The sequence below is a fragment of the Microtus pennsylvanicus genome, chromosome 19, assembly GCF_037038515.1.
Source record: "Microtus pennsylvanicus isolate mMicPen1 chromosome 19, mMicPen1.hap1, whole genome shotgun sequence".
NCBI lineage: Eukaryota > Metazoa > Chordata > Mammalia > Rodentia > Cricetidae > Microtus > Microtus pennsylvanicus.
In genome coordinates, this window is record NC_134597.1 from 28,410,477 (window position 1) to 28,437,110 (window position 26,634).

At 36.5% G+C, this 26,634-nt stretch overlaps 1 protein-coding gene across 16 annotated transcripts in view; it reads left to right on the plus strand.

The window, feature by feature from the left end:
- Agbl3 (AGBL carboxypeptidase 3) overlaps window positions 1-26,634 on the plus strand; it is a 78,900-nt gene that overhangs the window by 17,864 nt on the left and 34,402 nt on the right. For 12 of the 16 annotated variants that reach the window (XR_012908572.1, XR_012908573.1, XM_075953879.1 and 9 more), the window contains 7 exons: window positions 21-128; window positions 6,102-6,240; window positions 7,005-7,784; window positions 11,269-11,437; window positions 20,027-20,153; window positions 21,424-21,524; window positions 21,900-22,012. Coding sequence is in view for 14 of the 16 variants with exons in the window: in XM_075953879.1 (XP_075809994.1) it covers window positions 21-128; window positions 6,102-6,240; window positions 7,005-7,784; window positions 11,269-11,437; window positions 20,027-20,153; window positions 21,424-21,524; window positions 21,900-22,012 (1,537 nt within the window). In the remaining 2 variants the exon portion in view is untranslated. Of the gene's footprint in view, window positions 1-20; window positions 129-6,101; window positions 6,241-7,004; window positions 7,785-11,268; window positions 11,438-18,779; window positions 19,960-20,026; window positions 20,154-21,423; window positions 21,525-21,899; window positions 22,013-26,634 lie in introns of those variants that run through there. The other 4 variants (XM_075953891.1, XM_075953890.1, XM_075953892.1 and 1 more) reach the window with 4 other exon arrangements.

Below are 26,634 nucleotides of genomic sequence, written 5' to 3' on the forward strand. Positions count from 1 at the left end.
TTTTTTTTTTTTTTTTTTAGAGTGGACTCCTTTTTTTCCTGAGCCGGTATATGTCCCGACGGGCATGGAAATAGAACCTGTTTACCCAAACTCCAAGGAAGATACTGTGGTTTATCTAGCTGAAGACGGTGGGTATCTTTAACACACTGATGTAAAATATAATTTGGTGTTTGGTTTAATGTCTTAGACCTTTTTGTTGTTTTTAGAGGGAACTTCAAATTACTTGGAAGTCCCTGTTGTCTTAATAACGTATGACTACATATTCAGATGTTTAGTGTTGATTCTGTTTTCGCAGACATATTTTAAATATGCTATCCATTAGATGGAAAATTCCATAGAGACTGAAATGTATTTTGTTTGTTTTCAAATATAAATCTAGTGATATCCGCAAAGTCATTATTCCCTCTATCTGCAGTTTGTCTTTGTAGAATCAGTCAAGTAATTTTCTGTTCATTTCATCTCTGTTTGGTGATTTTTTTTATGTTAGCGTCTTTGAAAGAAAAGAAAATAGTCCATATTGCAAATAAGATCTAAAGTTATATTCTAGGAAAGTGTTTTTAATGTCTGAGAGCTCTACAAATGCAGACATCTTGTCTGCCTTTAAGATAATGCATGCTGATAACTTAACAGAAATCAATGTCCTAATTATGGGACTCTTATGAAATTTCCTCATTAGAGTTTGATATCTTATTGTTTCTATATATTAAAGTAGCTTCCAGAGAGCATACATATTGAGAAAGCAAGCATGCTAAAGAAAAATTCAGAATGGCTGTTTGTCTACAGTGACAGTCCCAGAAATCATGTACTCACACATATATAAACACTAAAGTGATAAGCACTTATCAAATTTTAAACTTTTGTTTTCAAATATTTACATAACTAACCTATGATCTTTCACACATAACTGAAATGAGGTAACTAAAAAAATTAAGTGGTTTAGGTCAATAAGGAGGTTAGGTTAGGTTAGTCAGAGTTTACCTGAAGAAACTTAATGAATTTACAACAGAGCAGATAGAGCTGAAGGAGACAACAGGAGGCTATCAACAGAAAATGGCCTGTCTCCTGGGTCTGAATTAGTAAGAAAGTGGGATGGTCTCTAGACCTACAGCCGGTAACTATGTGAGAAGGCAGCTCCTAAGCCACTGTGGCTTCCGGTGGAGAACACAGTGGGAAATAGCCGAATGTCACTCTCTCCTACCTTCCCAAGTTCTACAGAGCTTTCTGCTGTCCACAGCAGAGGCTCAGAGACCCTCCCAGACAGTCCCTGAAGATCAGGATACCAGAAGCAGAGAATGGAGAGAAATGTGCTGTGGGAAGAGAGTAGAGGATAGGCCTGAGGGAGAAGCCGTGTGCATTGCTGTTTGAAAACCACCTCACCTGATTGTAGCATTGGCTTTGGCAGTTGTGAAGATCTGCCTTTAAATGGTTTGAAAGGAAAGCAATGGAAATAAGATTTGAAGATGAAAACTTTCTACCATACTTTCATCAGCATCTAAAAGATCATTCTAAATTACTTATATTTCTCCATGTTTTATTAATAATGAAAACAACAGAAAAGGGTTTCAATAAGTTAAGATCTAAATTAAGTACCGATGAACACTAACGGTTCCGAGAAAGCTGTAATCTTCCAATAGGCTATAGAAGACTATGACACTGTGTGATATGATTAGCAGGGGTGTTAAATCAAGGTGAAATAGGCTGAGTTTACAATTTTTTGGAACCCCAGAGAATTCCTATTTACCTGCTGGTGAGTTCCCAAATATTCTGCGGAGCAAGAGTTGTTCTGATTTCTGTCAGCGATCCTAAGCTCCCTGGAGATAAACTCACAAAGCAAGCATGCCTTTGTGTCTGGCTGCTCCGCCTCAGGGCTCTGTTCTTCAAATCCACTGTGCTACTTGATGCTTTCACACGCCAAGTAATTCACCCTTCTATAACTACATAACAACTTACTCTCTTTTATGTTCATGATCTATTTGGAATAATTTTTGATGCATGGCTTGGAATATAAAAGTTAAGGTTTATTTTCCCACACACCTGTTTTTGAAACTATTTCACTCTGAAGTATTGAAAAGACTATCCCATCCTCCATGGAAGTGTCTAGCTACCTTAGTGAAATGTCAGTTCACAGTATACATGTCAGTCTGTTTCTAGACGGTATATTCTGTGATGATGTATTGATGAGTGTGCTAATACCACACTGGTGGTGTAGCTTTATCCATAGCTGGATACTTTGATACAAAAAAAAATAGCCATTTGAGCTTTTTTTATTAGTATTTATATTGTATATCTTTTTCCACCATTTAAAATGTTTGTTTTGTTTTTGGTTATGTGAGGCAGGGTCTCACTGGGTAACACTGGCTAGCCCGGGACTCACTATGTAGACCTGGCTGGCCTCAAACTCATAGATTCATCTGCCTTTGCTTCCCAAGTGCTGGGATCAAAGGCGTGGGCCATCATACTTGGCCACATCATTTAGTTTTTAATCTGTTTTCTTCATTTTTTAAAATAGGTACTTACAACATATAGCTGTGCCTGGCTTTTTATATAGTTTGAAGATATGTTTTTAAACTACGCTAATAAAAGTTTTGATGCAACTGGATTCAATACTTACCATCTTGCTGTATTGTATCTTTTTTTTTTACTTTTTTATTAGGTTTTTGTGTGGTTGCCTTAGGTTTTTTTAGTATATGTCTTTATAAAAGATTCTCCTTGCAGCTGGGTGTTGGAGGCACATGCCTGTATCTTAATACTCAGGAAGCTGAGTGAGAGGATCACAAATTCAAGGCCAGCCTGATATACACAGGGAAAACTTTTCTCAAAAGTAGATTAACTGGGGATGGAGAGATGGCTCAGTAGTTAAGAGCACTTTCTGCTCTTGTACAGGATCCCAGTTAAGTTTCCAGAACCCACACTGGATAGCTAACAACCATCTGTAACTCCAGTTCCAAGGGATGCAACACCCTCTTCTGACCTCCAGGGACACTAGACACGTACATAGTGTGCATACATACATACAAGCACTCAAATATATATATGTGTGTGTGTATTTATGTATGTATGTATTTATATGTATATATCTTTTAAAAATTAATATTTTAAATAAATATAAAAATTACTTTTAAATAACCCTATGTCATTTCATATATAATACAAAAATCTTGTAAAAATATATTTTCAATTTCCTTTTTATCATAATTTCAAATGTATTTTAACTTTTTCGTGTGCTAAAAAAAGTAACTGTTCCCTTCATTAGTAATCTTTTAGATAATTTTTAAAAAGAAAAATGACTATTTACTTTTAATTTCTAGTATTAATTTCTTTGTGTGTTTGTGTGTGCATTCATGAGCATCTCTATGAGCACATGCATGTGTGTGGAAGCCAGAAGTAAACCTGTATCATCCTCAGATGCTGTCCACCTTGGGTTTTGCAGCAGGGTGTTTCATTAACCTGGAACTCACAGACTAAGTTAGTTTGGCTGACCCAGCAGGCTTCAGGGATCCCTAGAACTTGGATTAGGGGCTCTGCCGCTACACCTGACTTTTACAAATGTGGGTTCTGGAGGTTGAGCTCAGATTCTCGTGGTTACTCAGCAGACATTGTACTGACTGAGCTTTCTAGCTCCCTGGCCATCAAACACTTACTTATTTATCTGTTTATTTACTTATGTATTGTATAGATCCAAGTTTCTGTCTAATAACACTTCTGCCTGGAAAAACTTTACTTATTTCTTGTAATGCAAATTAATTCTGTCTCAGAAAAAAATATTGTCTATTTGACAATTTTATCTTGCAGCACTTAAAAAATGTTCCAAATTTATAACCTCTGAGACTTTTAATCTTTATTTCTACGTAGATATGTTTGTTGTTCCTTGAGTTTTTTTAAACTTTGGTTTCTTGCCAGTGACTAATGTCAGAATCTCAGGTGTTATCTTTTCACACTTTTCTTCTCCTAGGATTTCAGTCTGAATATGTTAGGTTATTTGATAGCAACAGTTCTTGGATCCAGCAGTCTTATTTTGTATGTTTTGTGTTACTTTTGTTTTTAGAAACTCCTGCTTGAGTTTATGTGTTTGCTCACCATCCTCGTGTTTATTGAGTATCCTCTCTGCTCTGTAAAGTCTCCCGATGAGCTCCTCAGGGGTAGTTTCAATTTTTGTTACTGCTTTTTATTTGTCATTTTCTATTTGATGCTTTCTTACATTTCTATCTGATCTTGTATATTCTTTTACACTTGGTCCTTTGACTTATCTTTCGCCTTCTGAATGTTTTACCTGATAGACTCCCATCTTCATTATACTAAACTGGTTATGTAGTTTTCTCTCTTGACCCACGTCTGTGGGATTGTCTCTGTGTATGTGCGTGCATACGCATATGTATTGAAACCCGCTGGTTGGTAGCTGAGGAGCTTATCTAGGTGGTAAAGAAAATTGAATATTTTTTATGTGTGAAAAAAATGAAAAAAAATCCTGGGTCTAAGTCTTTAAGTGTATATTATGAAATTGGGGGAGGTATTAATTCGGTCAGTATGGGAATTCAGTTAGTGTTAGGTTTATTCTTGGTCTTCTTACTGTTACAGCACCACAGAATTCAGATTCCTCTACATCACCATTTAGGATAATGCAGAAGTACCTTCTCAGTTCTGGACCATTCTTCCTTTATGCTGCACTGCAGAGAAATGCTCTCTGAACTCTGTGTTCTCCAGTTCATAAATCCTTGTTATTTTTTACTCATGTAAACTGTTAGAGGGAACTGTTTAATCAGAACCACAGAGTTTTTAGTCGCACACCTTGTCCCTAGTTCTCAGACGTGAGGTCTTTGCAGTGTGCCAGTGTCAGCAACAAAACACGATTCCATCCTGCGATTCCGCCTTTCTGCAAGTAGTAAAGGATTTGGGATTTTGAAAACAGTTTTCTTTTCCCCGATAATGTATATGAACACTAGTACCCTAGTGACAGTGTTTATTGTCCTTACTTCATAAGAATTTAAGGTTTGGGCTGGAGAGATGGCTCAGAGGTGAAAAGCACTGCCTGCTCTTCCAAAGGTCCTGAGTTCAATTCCCGGCAACCACATGGTGGCTCACAACCGTCTGTAATGAGGTCTAGGGTCCTCTTCTGGCCTGCAGGCATACATGCAGAAAGAATATTGTATACATAATAAATAAATTAATTAATTTAATTAAATAAAAAGAATTTAAGGTTTTGTTACATAAAGAAGAGGGAGAAATGATCTAGTTAGGGTTTTGTGCATTGTCAATAATGCTTTCTTGGAAATGTTTTTGTGAATATCAGGTTATGTCCATGAGAAGAACTATTGCAGGGACAAATTTCCCTTATACCCATATGCCCCTCATACCCTCTCAGAGAATCTGCTTTCTCTTTCTAGTCCACACTCAACCTTTTGATGACTGGTTATAATTTTTAAAAAGACTTATTGTTAAATTACATGTCGCTTGTGTGAGTATGCGCACAAATGCAGATGCTAGTGCAGGCCACAAGCATTGGGTCCCTTGAAGCTGGAGTTACAGGCAGTAATGAGCCACCCACTGAGTCTGAGTGCTGATAACCAAACCTGCAAGAACAGGGTGCCCTTTAACCATGGAACCATCTGATCAGCCCTAACTAATTGTTAGGGCTGGTCAGCCCTAACTGAATGAACTTTGCTATGATCTGCACCAAGTACACTAGTACTCATGACCCTCTCTCCTTAGATTCTGAATTGGACATTTGTCCTGCAACCATAGGTAATAGAATTTTCAGTAGTTCAAAAGAATTGCAAATTTGCTCACTCTCAGTAGTAGGCTTTTGTGCTGCAGGACTGAAACAATGCACTTCCCAGTGTCCTGTGTCCTACGCATAATCCAGAATGTATCCTTTGAGTTAAGTCTTCCTGGTGTATAGACCTTATTTAAAGCTGTAAGCTTTTCCCTAAGTACAGCTTTCGCTCCAGCCCACAAGTGTCGATGCAGTGTCTGACTTGTCATTCTGCTCAAAATGTTGTTTCATATGCCTGTGATGCTTTGCTTGCTGTGGATTATGTAGAAGCATGCTGAATATGAGATTATCTGGATATCTTACTGTCACTGATTTCGTCTCCTCTCATCAGCTTACAAAGAGCCCTGTTTTGTGTATTCCCGCGTTGGGGGTAACCGGACGTCCTTGAAACAGCCCGTGGATAACTGTGACAACACTTTGGTGTTTGAAGCGAGGTTTGAGAGTGGTAATCTACAGAAGGTAGTCAAAGTGTAGGTTTTAATTGTTTTTATTAGAGGAAGTAGGCCATTAGCTACTTACTAGTTTTTTTTTTTTTTTGGATTAGGTATATTAAAGTTCTTAGTCTCCATTACTTAACTGTAATTCCTGAAGTGCAGATGCTAACTAGAGTATTAAAGGTTTATATTTATTGAACCCACTCCTAGCTCAGCACTTATAATACTATGTATATGAACATTAATGCAAAGTTGTTTGATAAGGAAAATCACAATTAGAAAAGATTGGTATGTGAATAAACCTTAGAGTGAAACGTGTCTGTCTTCATTAAGGATCTTCAGCGACTGAGTGTGGGTACAGATAGTTATCAGACTTTTTTCTGCTAGTTCAAATTTTGAAACCTATGTGACTGTTACTTTACATGTACTTTCAAAACATTCTCAGTAATAGCTACTTTTTTCTAGAACTGGAATTATTAGAAAATAAATTTTTGAAGGGGAAAAAATCAAACAATGACTTTTTTCTTCAGTTTCAATAACTCTTTACCTATTTTTATAGGAAATAATTGTATTGAAACATACAAAGGCTTCATATTTAAATATCAATTACTCATGAAATAAAACTTTCAGAACTTAATTTTTGTGGTTGTTTGCTATCAAATTCTAAGTATATGTTGTTTCTTCCCAAAAGAACTATCTATGACTATATAAAATAGATAAAAATAAGATTATTTTTCTAATATAGCTTAAACTGAAATGTCATACTTATGTGCTTTTTTCCTTCCTTTTTTGTGTATTAGGGCAGATTATGAATATCAGTTGACTGTGCGCCCAGACCTCTTCACAGATAAGCATACTCAGTGGTACTATTTCCAGGTCACTAACACCCAAGCAGAAATAGCCTACAGATTCACTATTGTCAACTTCACCAAGCCCTCTAGTCTTTACAATCGGGGTATGAAGCCACTGTTCTATTCTGAAAAAGAGGCCAAAATCCATAACATTGGCTGGCAGAGAATAGGAGACCAAATCAAGTATTATAAAAACAACCTTGGACAAGATGGGCGCCACCTTTTTTCTCTTACATGGACATTTCAGTTTCCACACAGCAAGGATACTTGCTACTTTGCTCACTGCTATCCATACACTTACACCAACCTTCAAGAATACCTTTCTGGCATCAACAGTGACCCAGTAAGATCAAAGTTTTGTAAAATACGTGTCTTGTGCCACACACTTGCTAGGAATATGGTGTATGTCTTGACAATCACTACTCCCTTGAAGAACAGTGACTCAAGAAAGCGCAAGGCTGTGATTTTGACTGCAAGGGTTCACCCAGGAGAGACCAACAGCTCTTGGATCATGAAAGGCTTCCTAGATTATATTTTAGGAGACTCGAGTGATGCACAGTTGCTTCGGGACACTTTCATCTTCAAGGTGGTACCCATGCTGAATCCAGATGGTGTGATCGTGGGAAATTACCGATGTTCCTTAGCTGGACGGGATTTAAACCGTAACTATACATCTCTCCTGAAGGAATCTTACCCTTCTGTTTGGTATACAAGGAACATGATCCATAGGTAAAATAATCTGTAAATTGCATCTCTGCTTAATTCGTAAATTTGGGAATCAAAACTTTGCTCATACAATCCCATTCATTTCTTTTACTCTAACTTTTCTTTTTTTACTGTTTTTATTGTGCTATACACTTTTCTCTGTTCTCCTTCTTTCCTCCCCTTCCCCTTATACTCTCTTCCGTGACCCCCACACTCCCAGTTTACTCACGAGATGTTGTCTTTTTCTCCCTCTTATGTAGCTCCATGTATGTCTCTCTTAGGGTTCTCTTTGTTGTCTAGGTTGTTTGGGGTTGTGGACTATAGGTTGATAACCCAAACCCAGAAAGACAATATAATATGTTCCCACTCATAAGTGGCTTCTAGACATAAAGCAAAGAAAAAAAACCTCTAACTTTTCGTAAGATAGTTCATAAGCGATTTTCTTCCTTTCCAGTTCTGATCACACACCTTTCTGGCACTGTGAACAAGCTCTTTCTTGAATGAGAAAACAGGCTCCAGAATATTTCACTGGCTTTGAGAAACTGTGAAGTTTGCATATCACAAATTTGATTTTTTCCTAAAACTTATAGTAACCTTGATGACTACTGTAGCCTTGATGGTTACACTGTGTTTTTTTAATCATCTATGTATGAATATTAACTACAGACCAAAGCTTTCTGGAATTATGCCAGTCATACAGTGCTGAGTGAGTCCTTAGACTTACTTAGAGTAAACTGTGATTTCCCTTTTTTATATAACTTATTTTTTATTTTTTAAAGAAAATGATAGTTTTTTCACTTTATAATACCAATCCCAGTCCCTCCCCTCCTCTCATTCTCTCCACCTACCCCCCCCACACACACACACACTCCACAGAGAGGGTAAGGCACACTGCTTTGGGGAAGGTCCAAGGCTCTTCCTACTATATCTAATCTGAGCAAGGCATCCATCTAAAGGAACTGTAAGATTATTTTTTTTATTTTTTTCCCTTTTCGTTGTTTTTATTGAGCTATGCATTTTTCTCCACCCCTTTCCCTTCCTCTCCCCTCCCCTCCTATCCTCCTTCCATGGTATGTACCCATGCTCCCAATTTACTCAGAAGATCTTGTCTTTTCCTATATCCCATGTATTAGATCTATGTATGTCTCTCTTAGGGTATTCTTTGTTGTCTAGGTTCTCTAGGATTGTGAGTTGTAGGCCGTTTTGTTGTTGTTGTTGCTTTTCCTTTATGTCTAAAAGCAACCTATGAATGAGAACATATGATATTTGTCTTTCTGGGTCTGGGTTAGCTCACTCAATATAATGTTTTCTAGCTGTATTCATTTGCCTGTAAGTTTCAAGATGTCATTTTTTTCTGCTGTGTAGTACTCCATTGTGTAGATGTATCACATTTCCTTATCCATTCTTCAGTTGAGAGGCATTTAGGTTGTTTTGAGGTTCTGGCTATGACAAAAAAAAATGCTACTATAAACATAGTTAAGCACATGTCCTTGTGGTACAATTGAGCATCCTTTAGGTATGTGAATAGTAAAAATAACTGAATACATGTAATGTGCCCAGGAATCTGGCATAGAGTTAAGGACATTAGTATAAAAACTAATGAAATCTAAATAAAGTTGGGAGCTTAGTTAATGATAGTAATGTGCCAAGATTGATTTCTTTGTTTCTGAGAGCATAACAGATTTATACAATACACTAACCAAAAGAGAAGCTACAAAAAAGTAGACTAGAGCACTGCTTTTCTAGCTTTTGTGTCATTCTTGTTATTTTAAAAATGAAATATATATATGTATATATATATATACACATACATACATATGAAGGTAGCTGATGGAATGCCTATTACATTATCTGTGATGTCTATTTAATGATCTTTGACAATAAGAGTTCCTGGCCTGACACATGATGGATTACAAGCCAATATAGCTTGACTTGTCTCTATGGAAGCTAATTTAAATGTCTCAGTTCTCAGTTTGCCTTGTAAAGAGGTTAAGGCAGGAACCAATACAACAATTTCTGAAAGAATTTCAAGAAAGGGAAATACCTTTAATTCAATTACTCAAGAGCAGGTAAGAAAAACAAGAAGGCAGGCAGCTAGGTATAGGAAGGTGACAGGATGTCAGTATACACAAATTAAGTATGCTTAAAACATGTTCACATAAGAGGAAACTCTTAGGATACTTAATATAAAATATTTAGAATAATTACTGGTGAACAAAAAGAAAATCCCAACTTACGTTAATTAATGCAAGGGAAGAAATATTAATATCTCACTTTATTTCAGAGGTAATATTAATTACATAGGTGTAATTAATTCCTAGAGCTTTCTAATGATGCTCTTGTGGGAAGTTGAAATATCACCAAACCTCTGAATATTGGATTTTACAATGGATGGCATGTTTCATAGTTAATGGTCATGCTTTAAAATCTAGTTTTCTAAGAACTTGTAATAATGTGTTGATTCCTTTGTGTTAAGTGGATTTGATCAAATAAAATCAGTAAATTAATGCACATAAAATTTCATTTTTAAATTTTATAACCATTGTTTTTAATAAAAGTGATGTTTGATTTTTTATAAATACATACTTGTAATACCGTTGTTAATATTTTAGTTTTTACCCTTCTAAATATATAGATATAGCAAATGACACATGCAATTTTAATTAAGTGATGTAGAAATGCCATATAAAGCCTGAAAACAGGACAGAAGAGACAAAAATACTCATACTACTAATACCGTGGCACCATTTTTAAAGGCTCTTCTCCAGTACTCTTCAGCATCCATCTGAGAAGCCTGCTTCTCAATTTAAAATAACTGAGTGCTAAATTATGCAGGTGATGGGTTGTCCTCTTCAGATAATTTCTTTTAAGTATTTTTTAGAGTTTTATTGGGAAAAAAAAACTCTGTTTAAAATTGAGTGTCATTTTTTTCTCAGAATGGTATTCTCAGAGGCTAACTTCTCATTGTTTCCAGAACCAAATTCTGAGGCACTCAATTTTTAACAAATATTTGGTGCTTGTGTGCATAGCGTTGTTGTAGATGATTTTAAACATTCCCCATCTTTAACAAGCTTAAATAACCAACATGAAAATTTCCTAGACAGGTGACAAGGAAATGGTATGAGCAAGGTGTTGCCAAGTTCCAGAACCACCTTAGTTCTGACTGGACTGGCTGGGTAGGAATGGGTGAGACTGTTCTGATGGCTGAGAACACTACAAGATGAAGGAGAAGACTCTCTAGCCCAGTAGAGCGTTTGGAAAGGTAGTGGGCAAAGGAAGGGAGATCTGTCTTCTGTGGACAACAGAAAACCAAAGGACAAAGCAGAGAGATCTGCTAGGAGTCTTGGGAGTGGGAGAAATTTGTTGTTATCATGGAAAACTAGAGCATAAAAAGTCAAAAAATGATATATTTTAAATTTTATTTGCTTATTATATATGTAAATCTATATTACATGTAGAAGAAGATTCAGAGGTAAAATTAGTGACTTGCTTCTTTTCTTTACAATAGGTTAATGGAGAAACGAGAAGTTATTTTATATTGTGATCTTCATGGCCATAGTAGGAAACAGAACATTTTCATGTATGGCTGTGATGGAAGCAGCAGATCTAAAACAAAAGGATTATACTTACAACAACGAATCTTCCCACTTATGCTGAGCAAAAACTGCCCAAATAAAGTAAGTAGCATTAAGAGTTTAACTTTCCTTATTAAATACTGCACATAGGGGAAAGTCAAGTTTGCCATCCTACTTGTTAACCTGCTTTTTAAAATTAGTTTTGGTTTTGCTTTTTTTAAAACTGATTTTTACAGTTGACTATGAGAAAAAAACTGTTTGAGTCTGTTTAATGCCCAATTATTTAGCGATATTTTCAAAAAAAATAAAAACAAAACTTCTTTCTTCTCTTCTCTCTAAGAGCAGCACTATTTACCTTCTGAACTTTTTTTTTCATTGTCATTTCTCTTATCAATTTCAAGATCTGACATTTTCAAAAGATTTTTTTAGTGTATAAGTAATACAGACTAAAGATCGTGATCTTAGGAAATGTACAATAAATTTATTAGAACTTTCAATGACCAATATTAAAAAATACTTAGAAAGTAGAATTAGAAGAGAATACAGTGTGATATTTTTGCTAATGGTGAAAATGTTGGAGCTGTTCAATTACTGAATTGTTAAAATAATTTACTTTTTTAGAAAAAAAAATTAGTGTAGCAAACAAAAAATCATGTAGACTTCAAAGTCTTAATGAAGCATTTTAATTATAAAGAACTAAATGGGAAATACTGCTTTCTGAGGCTAATTGGGACTCAAACATACCAAAAAAAAAAAAAACCCGGTGATTTGATAGAAAAGCTATCTATAGAAAGAACAGGTTTGTTGTTCCAAGAATACTTGTACCTATGGGAAGATCAGAGAAAGCAATTACTATATTATGTCAGCAGTGATAGGTATAAAATTCATTACTCCTATAAAACTATCCCCTATCTCTCCTATCTCTAAGCTGTTTTAGCATGTTTATTGACATGTTACTTAGTCTTCAATCTCTAATTAGTTGTGCCTTACATGAAGTGGACCTGTTTCTTGAATGCCATAACCAACCAGTCTGCATTTAAACAGCTGTTCCACCTAATACAGGGATTACTTAAAATATAGACACCTCCAATTCTATGTTCCATCTGAAACATTTCTCATTACAACATTCAGGCAAATCTGCAATCAAAGGTGTAGAGATGAAATACTTTCCCAGTAAACAAGAACAGGTAGCTAGAAAGCAGGGGAGATAGGTAAGAACTGACCAACACCAACTGGATTTGATTGACCACTATAGAACAAGTCAATGTCTACGTTCCAAGTCAATATTTCAAGCCAATATCTAAATTTCTATACAAGAAGCTGGAAAGGGAAAACTAAACAGAAAACAAGCAGAATGAAGCAGACAATAAAGAGAAGTGGTGATGTTGGAAATGGAGATAATGGAGAAAACCATAAAACAAAGTTTGTACTGGGAAAGATGAATTAATATTGATAACACTTTACCAAAACTGACCAGAAAGAGAAAGATGACAAAAATTACTAACTCAAGAATGAAAGAGAGGGGTATTAATTTGAGCAGATTCTGCAGGCAAGCACAATAAAGGAATATCCTTGTGGTTCTACTAAAAAATTCTTGTTTTTTTTGTAATTTGATGAAAATTTTCATGAGTTGTTATAAAACTTTGAAAGATACATATATTTCAATTAATAAATTTAGGAGACTTATACCATATTGTCAGAAATTACATTGATTTGCTAGAAAGAGATACAGACCATCATTCCATATTTAAGATTCCTGGGTCAACAGTATTGGCTCAGCAGGTAAAGGCACCTGTTGCTAAGTTTGATGGTCTGAGTTTGACACCTGGGACCCACATGGTGGAAGGAGAGAATAAACTCCAACACATTGTCTTCTTGCCTCCAGTCAAGTGGTAGCATGTGTTAAAGAGGACCTAAGGCTAAATAGAACATGAACTCTAGGGGAAACTTGCTACTATATTCTGATAAATGGGCATAGCAATAAAACTACTCCTGATTACATAGCTATAGCTATGCTCATAGATTCTTATATTTCTCAACCCTTATCTGAAAATATTCCTGAATTAGGTGCTAAGTAACCCACAACTGGTTAACAAGTAGAGAATAAAAGACTTAGTAATGCTCATCCTTAAATGGGATGCCTGTATTACACTCTCAAGGCTCAGGAATCTGTGTAGAAGAGGGAACAGAGAGAGGGTAAGAGCCAGAGGTAGTATATGACTTCAAGGAAACAGCATTGTCCAGACACAGCAGGGCAGATGCACATATTAACTCACAGAGACTGTGATAACATACACAAGACCTGCTCAAGTTCAAGCCAGACACGATTCCAACATGGAGCAGGGGATGTAGGCATGGAGTTCTGCCACTAACTATTGGGCAGTTTTCTTCAATAGATTCATACCTAGTGTACTGACCACACTCCAGCGCAGACCTCACACCCAGGAGTAGTATACCAAAACAAGCTGAACTCCATGGATTTTGCTGTTGTTCTTGTGGATGATGGTGATGATGGGGAGAAGGAGAGAGAATATGAAGCTGGGTGGGTAAGGAGGTGCGAAAGGATCTGGGAGAAATTGGGGTAGGGAAGTAAATATTCTATGGAATTATCAAAGATTGAATAAAATGTTATTTGAAATAGATAAAAAAGATATATAGAAGAAAAACATGAAGTTGTAAGGGAGAGGAGATGGGAAGGGTCTTGGAAGAATTTGAAGGGAGGAGTGAAGAGTGGATGCGATCAAGATACATTATATATATATGTGTGAAATTTTCAAAAATTTAAAATTAAAATTAATTTTTTCAAATAAAGATTGAAGATTTTTCCAAGCTAATAGAAACATATACAAAAATTCTATGCTTGATATCATACTGGACTTTTTTTTAGAGACTTTTCTAAGATAATGTTTTTCTCAAAAAATCAGATTACAAAACAAGGATTCCTCTGCTTAATCTTTCCTTTATTAAGGCAGGACTAGGGGCTGATCTCAGAGATTCAGGTATGTGGCAAATGCTGTCCTCTGAACTAGAGATTCAGCCCTATGCTTCTCTTTCCATGCATCCTATGGAAGTTTTAAGTAATGCTAAGAAGGCAGACTCACTGCATGGAAGCAATGAAGGCATGTTTGCCCACATATGAAGTTCAAAGTATCTATAAAACCTCTTAGGGGAAGTGATTTTAGTACATTGTAGGGGGAAAGTTCACTCTACAATTTCTAGTCAAAATTACCAACTATAAGCTAAAATTGAAGACAATACTATTTTGTCATAATTCTAAGTAATGTGTTGCAAATTAGGTCGGCACAATAAATAACCAGGCCAGCTCAAGGATGACAATTATGTTTTTAATGGTTATAAAAATAATGCTACAAGAGTGGGAGGTCCGACTTCCTATCTAGCTGGCTGGAGCCATGCAGACCTCCCAGGTTTTCTTCCTGGGCTCCAGGTAGCCACGCCTTAACTAGATGTGATTGGTTGACAGAATTTACCCATCAGTAATGAATATTTGTAAGTCTAACAAAATGTTTAAATCTGTATGTTAAACCCTTAAAAATATTGAGAAATATCCATATGAATGGAGAGATATTCTGTATTTTGGGTTGAGACAATAAACACAGATATTCAGTCTTTCATAAATGATGGGTAGAGTTAACACAATTTCAAGAAAAATCAAAACATAATTGTTTACAGAAATAGGTAAATTTGTGTTTGTTGTAAGTAATGCAAAGAAATTGGGCCTAACAAATCAATTTTGGAAAAAAGTTAAAGGAATCTCACTATCAAATTTTTAGATAGGATAAAATAATCATGATTGATATGATATAGTATAGGGAGGGGCATAGACACTGAGAGCAAGTCCAGCACAGGAGTACATACACACACACACAGTCTCTGTCAAGGTACATAGGAAATCTAATGTAAGACCTTTCAGTAATTGGTATTACAATTGAACAGCCATTAAAGCATCGTCCACCTAAACCTCACATTTTAAATGTTATACATAAAACTTTTGTCACATGAAGATAGACAAAAGGTTCTTGAACATTGTGATAGTTGCTAGTACACCAGCTTGACAGGATCTAAAATTACTGAATTGACAAGCCTCTGGGTGAGATTAGATTAATTGGAACCTAAATATGGGCAGAATTATTCCACGGGCTGAGGTCCTGTACTAAATAGGAAGAAAGTGGGCTGAGCACAGGCACTCGTTCTCTCTTCCTCCTAGCAGCGGAGGCAGTACAGCCAGCCTCTTCAACTTCCCAATGCATTCATTGTCTCTTTGCCGTGGTGGACTGGACTCAACTGGGAGCCAAAACAAACCCTTCCTTTTTTTTTAAATTTATTTATTTATTTAAGGATTTCTGCCTCCTCCCCGCCACCGCCTCCCATTTCCCTCCCCCTCCCCTGATCAAGTCCCCCTCCCTCATCAGCTCAAAGAGCAATCAGGGTTCCCTGACCTGTGGGAAGCCCAAGGACCGCCCACCTCTATCCAGGTCTAGTAAGGTGAGCATCCAAACTGCCTAGGCTCTCCCAAAGCCAGTACGTGGAGTAGGATCAAAAACCCACTGCCATGAGACAGAGACAGAGACCCAGAATGGAGCACCGGACAGAAATCTCAAGGTCCGAATCAGGAGCAGAAGGAGAGGGAGCACGAGCAAGGAACTCAGGACCGCGAGGGGTGCACCCACACACTGAGACAATGGGGATGTTCTATTGGGAACTCACCAAGGCCAGCTGGCCTGGGTCTGAAAAAGCATGGGATAAAACCGGACTAGCTGAACATAGCGGACAATGAGGACTACTGAGAACTCAAACCCTTCCTTTTTAAAAGTTGCTTCTGTCGAGTATTTTGTTACAGCAGCTAGAAAAATAGCTGATAAAGGCATATACCAAGCTCATGACCTATTGGGTCACAATAAACAAACAAATTAGACTTCATCAGATAGATTCTTTTGTTCTATGAAAGGTCTCAGAAAGAGGATGCAAAGATGCTATAAATAGAAAATACCTGCAAACTCATTTCTGACATAGAACTTATATTTAGAATAACTCAGTAATAAAATAACTTTACAAAAAATAGCACTGATATTAGATGTTAGTGATATTGTCTTGGGGTTTTGTTGCCGTGGATAAAGGAAAACATTTAATTGGGGCCGACTTACAGGTTCAGAGGTTTAGTTCATTGTTGGCATGGCAGGAAGTATGGCAGCATGCAGGCAGACATCATGCTGGAGAAGCTGCTGAGAGTTCTACTTCTGGATCAGCAGGTAGCAGGAAGAGAGAGCTACACTGGGTCTGTCTGAAGCTTCCAAAACAAAGCCACCCTTTGTGACACACTTCCTCCAAAAAGGCCACACCTACTCCTACAAGGCCACACCTTCAATAATGCTACTTCCTATGTGTTTATGATGGCCATTTTCATTTAAACCACCACAATACTTCGTCAGAATAATATATAATGCTAAATGGGCACATGAAAAGAGGTATTTGGCTTAATTAGCCATCGAGGAGCTACAAGTGAAAATCATGAAGATGAGATACAACTACATGCTTAATATTATGACTAAAATTTTTAAAAAGTGTTGCTTATATCCAGTGCTAAGAAAAATTTGAAGCATATCTATTGTTCAGAGATATGATTATTAATACAATATTTTAGAGAATAGTTTGCCTTCGGACTTAAATGAACAGTTATCATGTGATTGAGCAATCCCATGTCTAGAGATGAACCATAGGAAAAAAAATTAAAAATTGCATTCATATGTAAACCTGTATATACAAATATTTTGGAAGCTCTTTTTAATTTCTAAAAATTAAATAATTCAGCCATGCAGTGGTGGCATATTCCTTTAATCTTAGCACTTAGGAGGCAGAAACAGGTGGATCTCTGAGACTTTGAGCCCAGCTTGATATACAGAACTAGTGCAGGACAGGCTCCAAAATGCTACACAGAGAAACCCTGTCTTGAAAAAAAGAAAAGAAAAGAAAAAAAATTAAACAATTCAAACTAGACTTTATGTAGTACAGTCACACAATGGAATGAATCACCCTCAGCAATAAAAGAGAATGAATATTTCTATGTGCAACAACGTTGATAAAAATCAAAAGTATTTTACTAAAGAAGCCAGTCTTAAAACATTACAAACTCAGCCAGGTGGTGGTAGCACTCACCTTTAATCCCAGCACTCGGGAGGCAGAGGCAGGTGGATCTCTGTGAGTTCAAGGCCAACCTGGTCTACAAGAGCTAGTTCCAGGACAGGCCCCAAAGCTAAAGAGAAACCCTGTCTCAAAAAAAAAAAATCACAAACTCAATTCCATTTAGACAACAGTCTTGAAAAGACAAACACATAGTGACAAAGGGAAAAGTGAGGTGGCAGAAGAACAGAAGAATGTGACAGCAAGGCAATAGCATGAGAGGAGTTAAAAAGATGGGACGTGGGGATCAGGGAGAAAACTGTTCTGTATTTGATTGTGGTAGTGATGGCGGTAATTAACTGAATCTCAGAATGGACACAAATAACTTATGCTGAATAACACCTCCCCCCAGTCACTTGGTGTACACTTGTCTTAGTAAAAGAAACCAAAACAATGTTGATCTCTTTATAAACAATATTTCAATACATCTCCAATGCCTTTCCTATGAAAACAGACTCCTTATATTCCTGGAATATACAGGATGAATCTTCATTCTACAACATGCAGACTTTCTAGAACTTATTAAAAATACAGGATTCTGTGTGTGGTGGCACACATCTTTAATCCCAGCAAAGATAATTGCTGTGCATATGAGGTTAGTGTGAGCTATATAACAAGACACTGTCTCAAAAAATGCAAAAAGCAAGCAAGCAACAAAACAGGAAGTGTTCCTAAAGGTATAATATCCTGTACTAGTAGTAGCAAAATATAATACACTTATTTGGAGGGGCTGGAGAGATGGCTCAGCAGTTAAGAGCACTGGCTGTTCTTCCAAACATCCTGTGTTCAATACCCAGCAGCCATATAGTGACTTACAGCCATCTATCATGGGATCTGATGCCCTCTTCTAGGATAAAGGTGTACATGCAAATTGGGCACGCATATACATAAAGTAAAATGAATAAACCTTGAAAAAATTAAGCTTATTTGGGACAAGTTATATGATGATAAAAGCATATTTATTGTTGGCGTTACAATTTCTATTCTCAAAATATAAATACATAATCCTTAAAACAAATTACTTTCCATCTTGGATGGTGGTGGCAGAAGTTGAGTCTGAACCACACTCAACTCTGGTGAATTAGAGGTCACCCTAGGCTACAGGAGATCCTGTTTCAAACAATAAAATAATAATAGTTATTTTTATTGACCAGGAAATAAAAGGTAACACCTTCAGCTTTGAAATTACAATTTTTACAGAGATGCTGTTTTATTTTTCATTCTGTTTCTTTGTCCACTTAAAAAAAAGTTTTACTGATGACGTCTCAAGGCCCTCCAAGGTCACAAGTTTCTATCAGTGATCCAAGGAAGCAACAGAGAAAACATACGGTATTCTCCCAGGAAGAAAAGCTGGTCCTGCGAGAACATCTTGATAAGTGAATGCACCCAATCCAAGAGCAATGCATGGCTCAAAGATTTGGCTTGAAGGAGTCCCATATCAAGATTTGGTTCAAGAACAGAGGAGCTATGAGAATCCGAAGTAGGCTCCAGACCTCCTGGGAAGCCTGGCTCTGGATCTCATGATAGGCCTACCTGCCTATGTCCCTCTCGTCACCTCTGGCAGTGCAGATTCCATATGCCAGGGCCCCGAGCTCCAAAATCACCCATCCTCTTGTCAAACTGAGTCTGTAAATATCTCAAAGTCCCTTAATTCCACCAGGAATGCGAATGCAATCAAGTCTTCAAAGGCACTCAGATCATGAAAGGATTCCACGTCCCCATGTGTCCCCAGACCCATCAACAAAACCAAATCTCCGAATGCATCAAGGCACCCTAACACTGGGAACCGGAACAGTACACCCTAGACACCAGATTCCCTTAAGTTCCTCAGTGAGTTCTGGCTCTGAGGGTTCCCAAGGCCCTATGGTGTCTTCAGATAAATGTGACCAGCAAGTTCGACCTGGAGCTTCAAGGAAGCAACGGAAGGAACGTACTGTGTACTCCCAGGAACAAAAGCTCCTCCTCCAAGAACATTTTGGTCAGTGCATGGACCCCAGCCTGGAGGAACATGTGGAGCTGGCACTGATGATTGGCGTGACCGAGTATGAGATCAAGATCTGGTTCAAGCACCAGCGTGCTAAGTACAAACAGAAGAATCTGTGGAAAATTCACGAAGTCCTGCCAGAATGAAAAGGAAGCTCCAAAGATGTTCTGTGTCTACCCATTCCCATTGCCACTTGTCTGTTCCTGCCCCTGCAAATACAGAGTCCATGTCTCTAGGCAAAAAAAAAAAAAAAAAAAAAAAAAAGATTGAAAGAATTGCATCACTTTCTCCCCTCTTATTTCCCCTCCAGCCACTCCCAGCTACTCTCCCCTGAACTTTTTTAATTTCCCACCTACATTTGTACCTGTGTATCTGTATGTAACAATAAAAATTGAAGAGAAGGAGGCTTGCATCTGTGTGTGATAGTAATAAAGGAAAACAGCCTGCCTGCTTGTTCCTTCTTACCCTCTTCCCAAAAAGTGCATGTGCCGTTTCTAATCACTGCTTCTCAGTTTTCCTTCTCAGCTTGCAAGTTTAACGTTCAGAAGAGCAAGGAAGGGACAGGAAGGGTTGTGATGTGGAAGATGGGCATCAGGAACAGCTTCACCCTGGAGGCCACCTTCTGCGGATCTACTCTTGGTAACTGTCCTTGATGACCTCTTCCTGACAGTAAATCAAAGCTAGGCTTTGCTGTAAGATTAGTGATGCGGACACCACTAGTGAACATGTTCTTCCCACTTAAATGCACACTTAGGTTTGATCAGTCCTCTAAGCGGGATGAATAAATGTCTACTGTGTGCTATCTCTGTGTCATCATTCCCTCTTGTTTATAAAAGAATCTTCTGGGATGCACTCTTTACTAATCTTCAAGCATTTGTTGTTGCTGTTAAGGGAATTCCTATGGATTTTTTTTCAAACTGAGAATTCCTGATGAGGCCAAGAAAAAGCAGTGAATGAACTTTAAATATTTTTATTAGATTTGTTGTTTGCCAAGCAAAAATAGAGTAGCAGTTTGCATTATTTCCTTGGTTGGTTGGTTCATCCACTAGTTGGTTGTTGTCAGTTTCTATTTGGAAGGAAGCCCTTCATTCCTGCAACTAAAAATGAAGCTATGCTCTATAGTCTCACATTAGAAATATCTGTGTCATGCTTAGCATGCATTAGTGAAGTTAGAATATTCTTTATTACAATGATTTTAACACGTAGGGAATGTTTCAGGTCGGGGTTGTATTATGGTACCTGTCTGTAATCTCAACACTCAAGAGAAAGGCAGGCAACTCTTGAGTTCGAGGCTAGCATGGGCTACATAAAAGAACTTTTCCCGTTTTGAAAAAGGAAAATTCTGGAAACTCATACATGTAATTTCAACCTAGTATTGTTTTTGCTTTTGTTCTGAGACAGAGTCTCTCTACATAGCCCTAGCTGTCCTGCAACTCACTATGTAGAGTAGACTGGCCTCAAACTCACAAAGATCTGCCTAACTCTGTTTCTGAGTCACTGGGATTAAAGGTATATGCCACCACACCTAGAGATTCCTTTTTTAAAAAAAAATGTGACCTGAAACGGAGGTAACATCATTCATGATGACAATATTTTCTCATGGAGTTTTTCTGAGTAGTTATCATCACAACTAGTAACTGGTGACCTTAACTGTAACTGACTTTCTGCCTTGCAGTACACATCAGTATATGCACAGTAAGCTTTGCTCGAGGTTGTGCGAAAGGATGAGCAAAAGCTTTAAGCTGTTAAAAGACCTGCTCCAGAGAACAAAATCTAAAGGACAGAATATGGAATTATACCCGTGTTTTATTTATAGTGTCTCACAATTTAGATTTATCTGAAAAGAAAAAAAATAGTAACTCATCCTCCAGAGTGAATAATTTTTTTTGATATTTTTTTGATGTTTTAGGTAATAAACGAGGCACCCACTTCAGCACAAAAGACTTAGAGTCAATGGGATATCATTTTTGTGATTCTCTATTGGACTACTGTGATCCTGACCGGAGCAAGGTAAGTAAATCAATTTGAATAAATGTCAGATTCAGGCTGTCAGACGGACAACCTGTCTGCTGTCCTACAACGGGTGTTCCCTTTCAATATCTTAATGGCTCTCTGGGTTTGGGTGTATGTAGTTACCCAATAACTGTTATTATATATATATAATATATAATATAATATATATTATAATTATATATTATATAATATTATATATTATATATAATATATAATATTATATAATTATATAATATGTATTATAATATATAATATATAATATATATAATCACTAAATTATATATATGTATTTATATATATATGATCACTAAATTAGTTTAATTATAAAGTAATGTCATTCTTATAATGAACTCATTTATAATTTTCCCTTAGTATTTTAAGTGCCTGAAAGAATTAGAAGAAATGGAAAAACATATGAACTTGGAAAGAGGCTTTGATGATTCAGATACTTCTCTAGTAGAAATATCAATGGATGTGGAGTCTAGGTAAGTCAGGTTCATTGAAGTAATTGTTACATTGTTTTGCTGAGCTTTTATTATACAGAAAATTCTAATACTAGGGAAAGTTTTCACAAGTGCATTATTTTGGTCAAATATATCAAAGTTTCATTTGATTTATTCAATATGAGCACGGCTGTGCGCCATGTGTTTACTATAGGTAAAAGACACACCAAGGTGCAATTGTTTTTGCATTCTCTCTTATTTAGAGCACAGCAAAACTGAGAAAACATTAGAGAGATTTCCCATATATCCCCATTCCTATATGTCCAGAGCCTTCTCCTGCTATCAACATCCAAGGATGATATATTTTTCAGTGAATGAATTTCATTAACAGACAGTTATGTCACAGTTCACATTATCAGCTACTCCAGTCAGAAAGTAATTCTGCATGCTGTGTGTTTGGACAAATTTATAACGACATGTTTCCTATCATCAAAGGAGAAGACAGAGTATCCTCACTGCATTGGCTCATTCTCCATCCATTCCTCCCCCAACAACTGGCAATCACAGACCTCTATCATTGTCTACTTAGTTTTACCTTTTTCGGAATGTCATTTGATTTGAATTATATTATCTTTTCAAATTGCATTTTATCATTTAGTAACATGCTTATAAAATTCTTCTGTCTTTTCATGGTATGATGACACATTTATTTTTAGCTCTGAGTACTAAGCATTGTGTTGTCTGAATTATTCACTCAACTGAAAAACATCTTAGTTGCTGCCAAGTGTCAGCACTGTAAATAAAACTTCTATAAGCATCAATGTGTAGGTTCTTCTGTGATATATTTTAATCTCTTTTGAGTAAAAATGAAGCAATGTGATTGCCAATGTAAATGTACAATTTGTTGCATGTGTGCCCTTTATAGTATACCAGTATAGTGCTGTAGGCTTCACATATAAAATTCCAAGAGGCATGTTGGCTGAGGCCATAAAATGAAGCATTCAAGTCGTACAGAAGGGTTTCTTTACTCAGAGATGTTTAGGGTTTGTTTTGGTTTGGGCTTATTTGTTTTTTTTTTTTTAGCATAGGGGTAGTATACTTTCTCTTTACATTTAAATTTCAAGTGTTAAGAACTCTTAAAGAGACCTACCCTTAACAAAATTTTAAATTGACAGTATGTCATTGTTGATGATTGGTACAATAATGTACTGTAGAACTCTAGAATTTACTCCTCCTCCTTAACTGACTTTCATGTCTATTAACTAGTAACTTCCTTTTGCTTCTGCTCCTAACAACCATTCTCTGATGCTATGAATTAGACTATTTTAGATACTAGTATAAATAGAATTGTGAACTATTTTTGGAAAATGTTGTATAAAACATTTTAGTGCTATTATTGTGTCAGCTCCAGAACCAGGTTCTTGATTGATACCCACCCAGTCATAGTGTATCATTAGAGTTATTATTAGATTACCTAGTAGTTACTAGATTTTAGTTTTCTAAGGAACCTCCATACTATTTTTAGTAGCAGCTGCATCATTTTGAGCTTTTGTGTTTGCATTATAAATGTCCAATTTTATTCTTTTAAATATGGACATACAGTTTCTTAGCATCATCTGTTGAAAAGTCTGTTCTTTCCCTATTGTGTACCTTTGGTTGAATAACATTGACTGTTGTGAGATTAATGCTGATTGTTAAAGTGATTGGCTTTAAAGACATCTAAAAGATTAGTAAATCACACCTCTTGGTGCAATTGAGAGGACATTTCCACAGAGGATTAGATCATGAGGGCTGGTTCAACCTATTGATGGATTCAATTTGGGACTGTTGGGACATGGTAGAACTATAGAAGATAGGGCCCAGTTAGGTTGCTGGAACCATGATTTTGAAAAGTTTGTCTTTGCCCTGGCCATTGATCATTGCTTCTCTTCTAGAGAAAAGGACAAGAGAATATTTACTTGTATTAGGACAGAGATATTAAAACATAATATAATTGCCGGGCGGTGGTGGCGCACGCCTTTAATCCCAGCACTCGGGAGGCAGAGGCAGGCGGATCTCTGTGAGTTCGAGGCCAGCCTGGTCTACAAGAGCTAGTTCCAGGACAGGAACCAAAAGCTACAGAGAAACCCTGTCTCGAAAAATCAAAAAAAAAAAACATAATATAATTAAGTAGGCTGAAGGTGACTCATTATAGACCTTGAATGCCTCATTTGTGTTATAGGAATTCTTAAGTTATATAGAAGAATCCCACATATAGTCAGAAAGTTAAATATTCCCCATATTGACTTGATGTGTCAAATAAAAATATCAACAATTAACTTAATAATAATAAATACAACCTTGTCCTGAAAAATCTAGTTTTAATTTTATGACATGGACAGGAGGGAAGTCTATGAGAATTCTAATTGGTTTATGAGAATACCATTTTCTGTCTAATATAGATTCTTCTAAAAGCAAGCCAGTGAATAATAGTACATATTTTATATCTATTTCCTAATATAAATGTTTTTTCTTCTTAAAATATATAGTTAGGTTATGCAGTAACCATTAGGATTAAAATAATTTAATGGAGTCTTTCTCATGGCTTAAAAAACATGTGTGAATGGTTATGCAATTTTTGTCAATTCTGCCAACCACATACTCTCCATGGACTCTTCTCACCATTAGTTCTTATTGTTAGAGTTCTTTTCCTTCACATATTTTTCCTTATTACTACTAGCATGGTCTTGCTTTCTTAAGCACAAACTACAGCTATGCCTTCTATGTACTATATACTAAGTTCCTCAAATATTTGGAAGTTTTCTTCTGAACTCTTTTCAGTTGTCTAGTAACAGCAAGTGGTAGTTTTCATGTTCCTTTAAAAAAGGTAAATATGCATATTACTACATAGAATATCACTGCATTTCAAGAGTGACACTTCTTCATTGTGTATTATATATTACACAGTTTCTAAAAGGAAATATACCAACCAGATAATTCTACATTCTACAGATTCTTATTGATAAGTGTATTGGTGCTAGGAAAGCAAAGTCATGTCTCAATTTCTCAAACAAAGCTAAGATATTTTAAAAAGCAGTTTTAGATAGGCACAATAGTACACACCTACAATTTCAGGACTTGGGAGCCAAAGCAAGAGGATTATGAATTTCAGACCAGACTGGACTACATCCTGATATCCCATCTCAGAAACCAAGAGTCATTCTAGATAACACATGATGACACTTTATTTGTACAGTGCTTTATTGTGCTAGATAATAAATATTTCTTTGTACATTCAAACACTCAGTCTTACTTCTCTTAACCTGGTTTAGAATTGCTTATAAAAATAGGTAGTTTTCCAATGTCCCATCAACAATGACAGATATTGAAACTGTGGATTATTATGCAGAAATAAGGAAAATCTATATATGCTAATAGTCTGTAATAAGTACAACTTTATATAGGTAGAATAATATATTTTATAGGGAATAAGGATATAAAAATTCAGTTATCCATTCATGTTTTAAAAATAAAACAATAAAAGGATAAGTTTTAAAACTAATAGAGGAAAAAGCCGAATGAAAATTTAACATTTGTCATTAGGAAATTGCAAATTAGAACAATGAAATACTATGACAAACACTTTAGAATTTCTTAAAATCCAAAGCACTGACAATACTAATGCTAGTAAAAATGAGAGAAAATAGGACCCCTGTTTGGGTGGGTTATGTTGTGTGACTCTTCCCGGGGAGATGAGAATAAAATCCTATTCATTCCACGTAGGGCACCAAAGCAGACCAAGGGAATAATTCCACTTCAGTTTAGCCTGGTGAGCCTATGAACATATTGGAATGACCAACACAAGTATTAGTGACTCACAGGCTGCTGCAGCGCCAAAGCCGTCACATCATGGCCACACCTCACAAAAGTTGTGTCCACCATGACCCTGACCTGCTTGCTGATGTCTCTACCAAAGGAAGCTCCCCCTTCCCAGAAACTGACTTCTTATTTGACCTGAAATAGAGGTTTTGTGAATCTTGTAACTTTCTGAGTTTCCTGAGCCTTCTAAGTTTTACGAGTTCCCTGAGCCTTGAAAGATCTCATAGCTTCCTGAGTCTGATGAACCTCCTTCCAGGAGAAATGTTTCCATTCAGAGGAAATAGCTACATAACACTCCACCTTTTCCTCAGGCTCTTACATCCTTTCTATCCTCTCTTCTATATTGTTCCCTTAGCCTTCAAGAGAATGGTATAGTCATTATTCCAAGCAATAGACACTTATTCTCAGCAAATGAACCATTTTTGAGTCTCCACTGTAACTATTGCGCAGACACACACACACAAACACACACAATGAAATATTCCTCCACATCAATAATCTATATACCTGATCACTAATATTTAGAAGGCAGATGAACAAGTAAATCATATTTGATTGACTGACAATAGCAGTTCAGATGAAGACTATTCCTTAATTGTTATGTTTCCTACACAATTATTAAGGCCTTCATTTTCATGCTGAATAATGGATTTCCTCCTTCTATATTAAAGGTAGATTCAGAGGTATCTTCTATCATGCCACCTTATTCCCTCTTGTTTTCCATTTTTCCTGCAAAATCATAGAATGACGAGAAAATTATCACCCATGTGTCTTTTCCTCGTAATTCCTCCCTTAGTTGAGCAGGC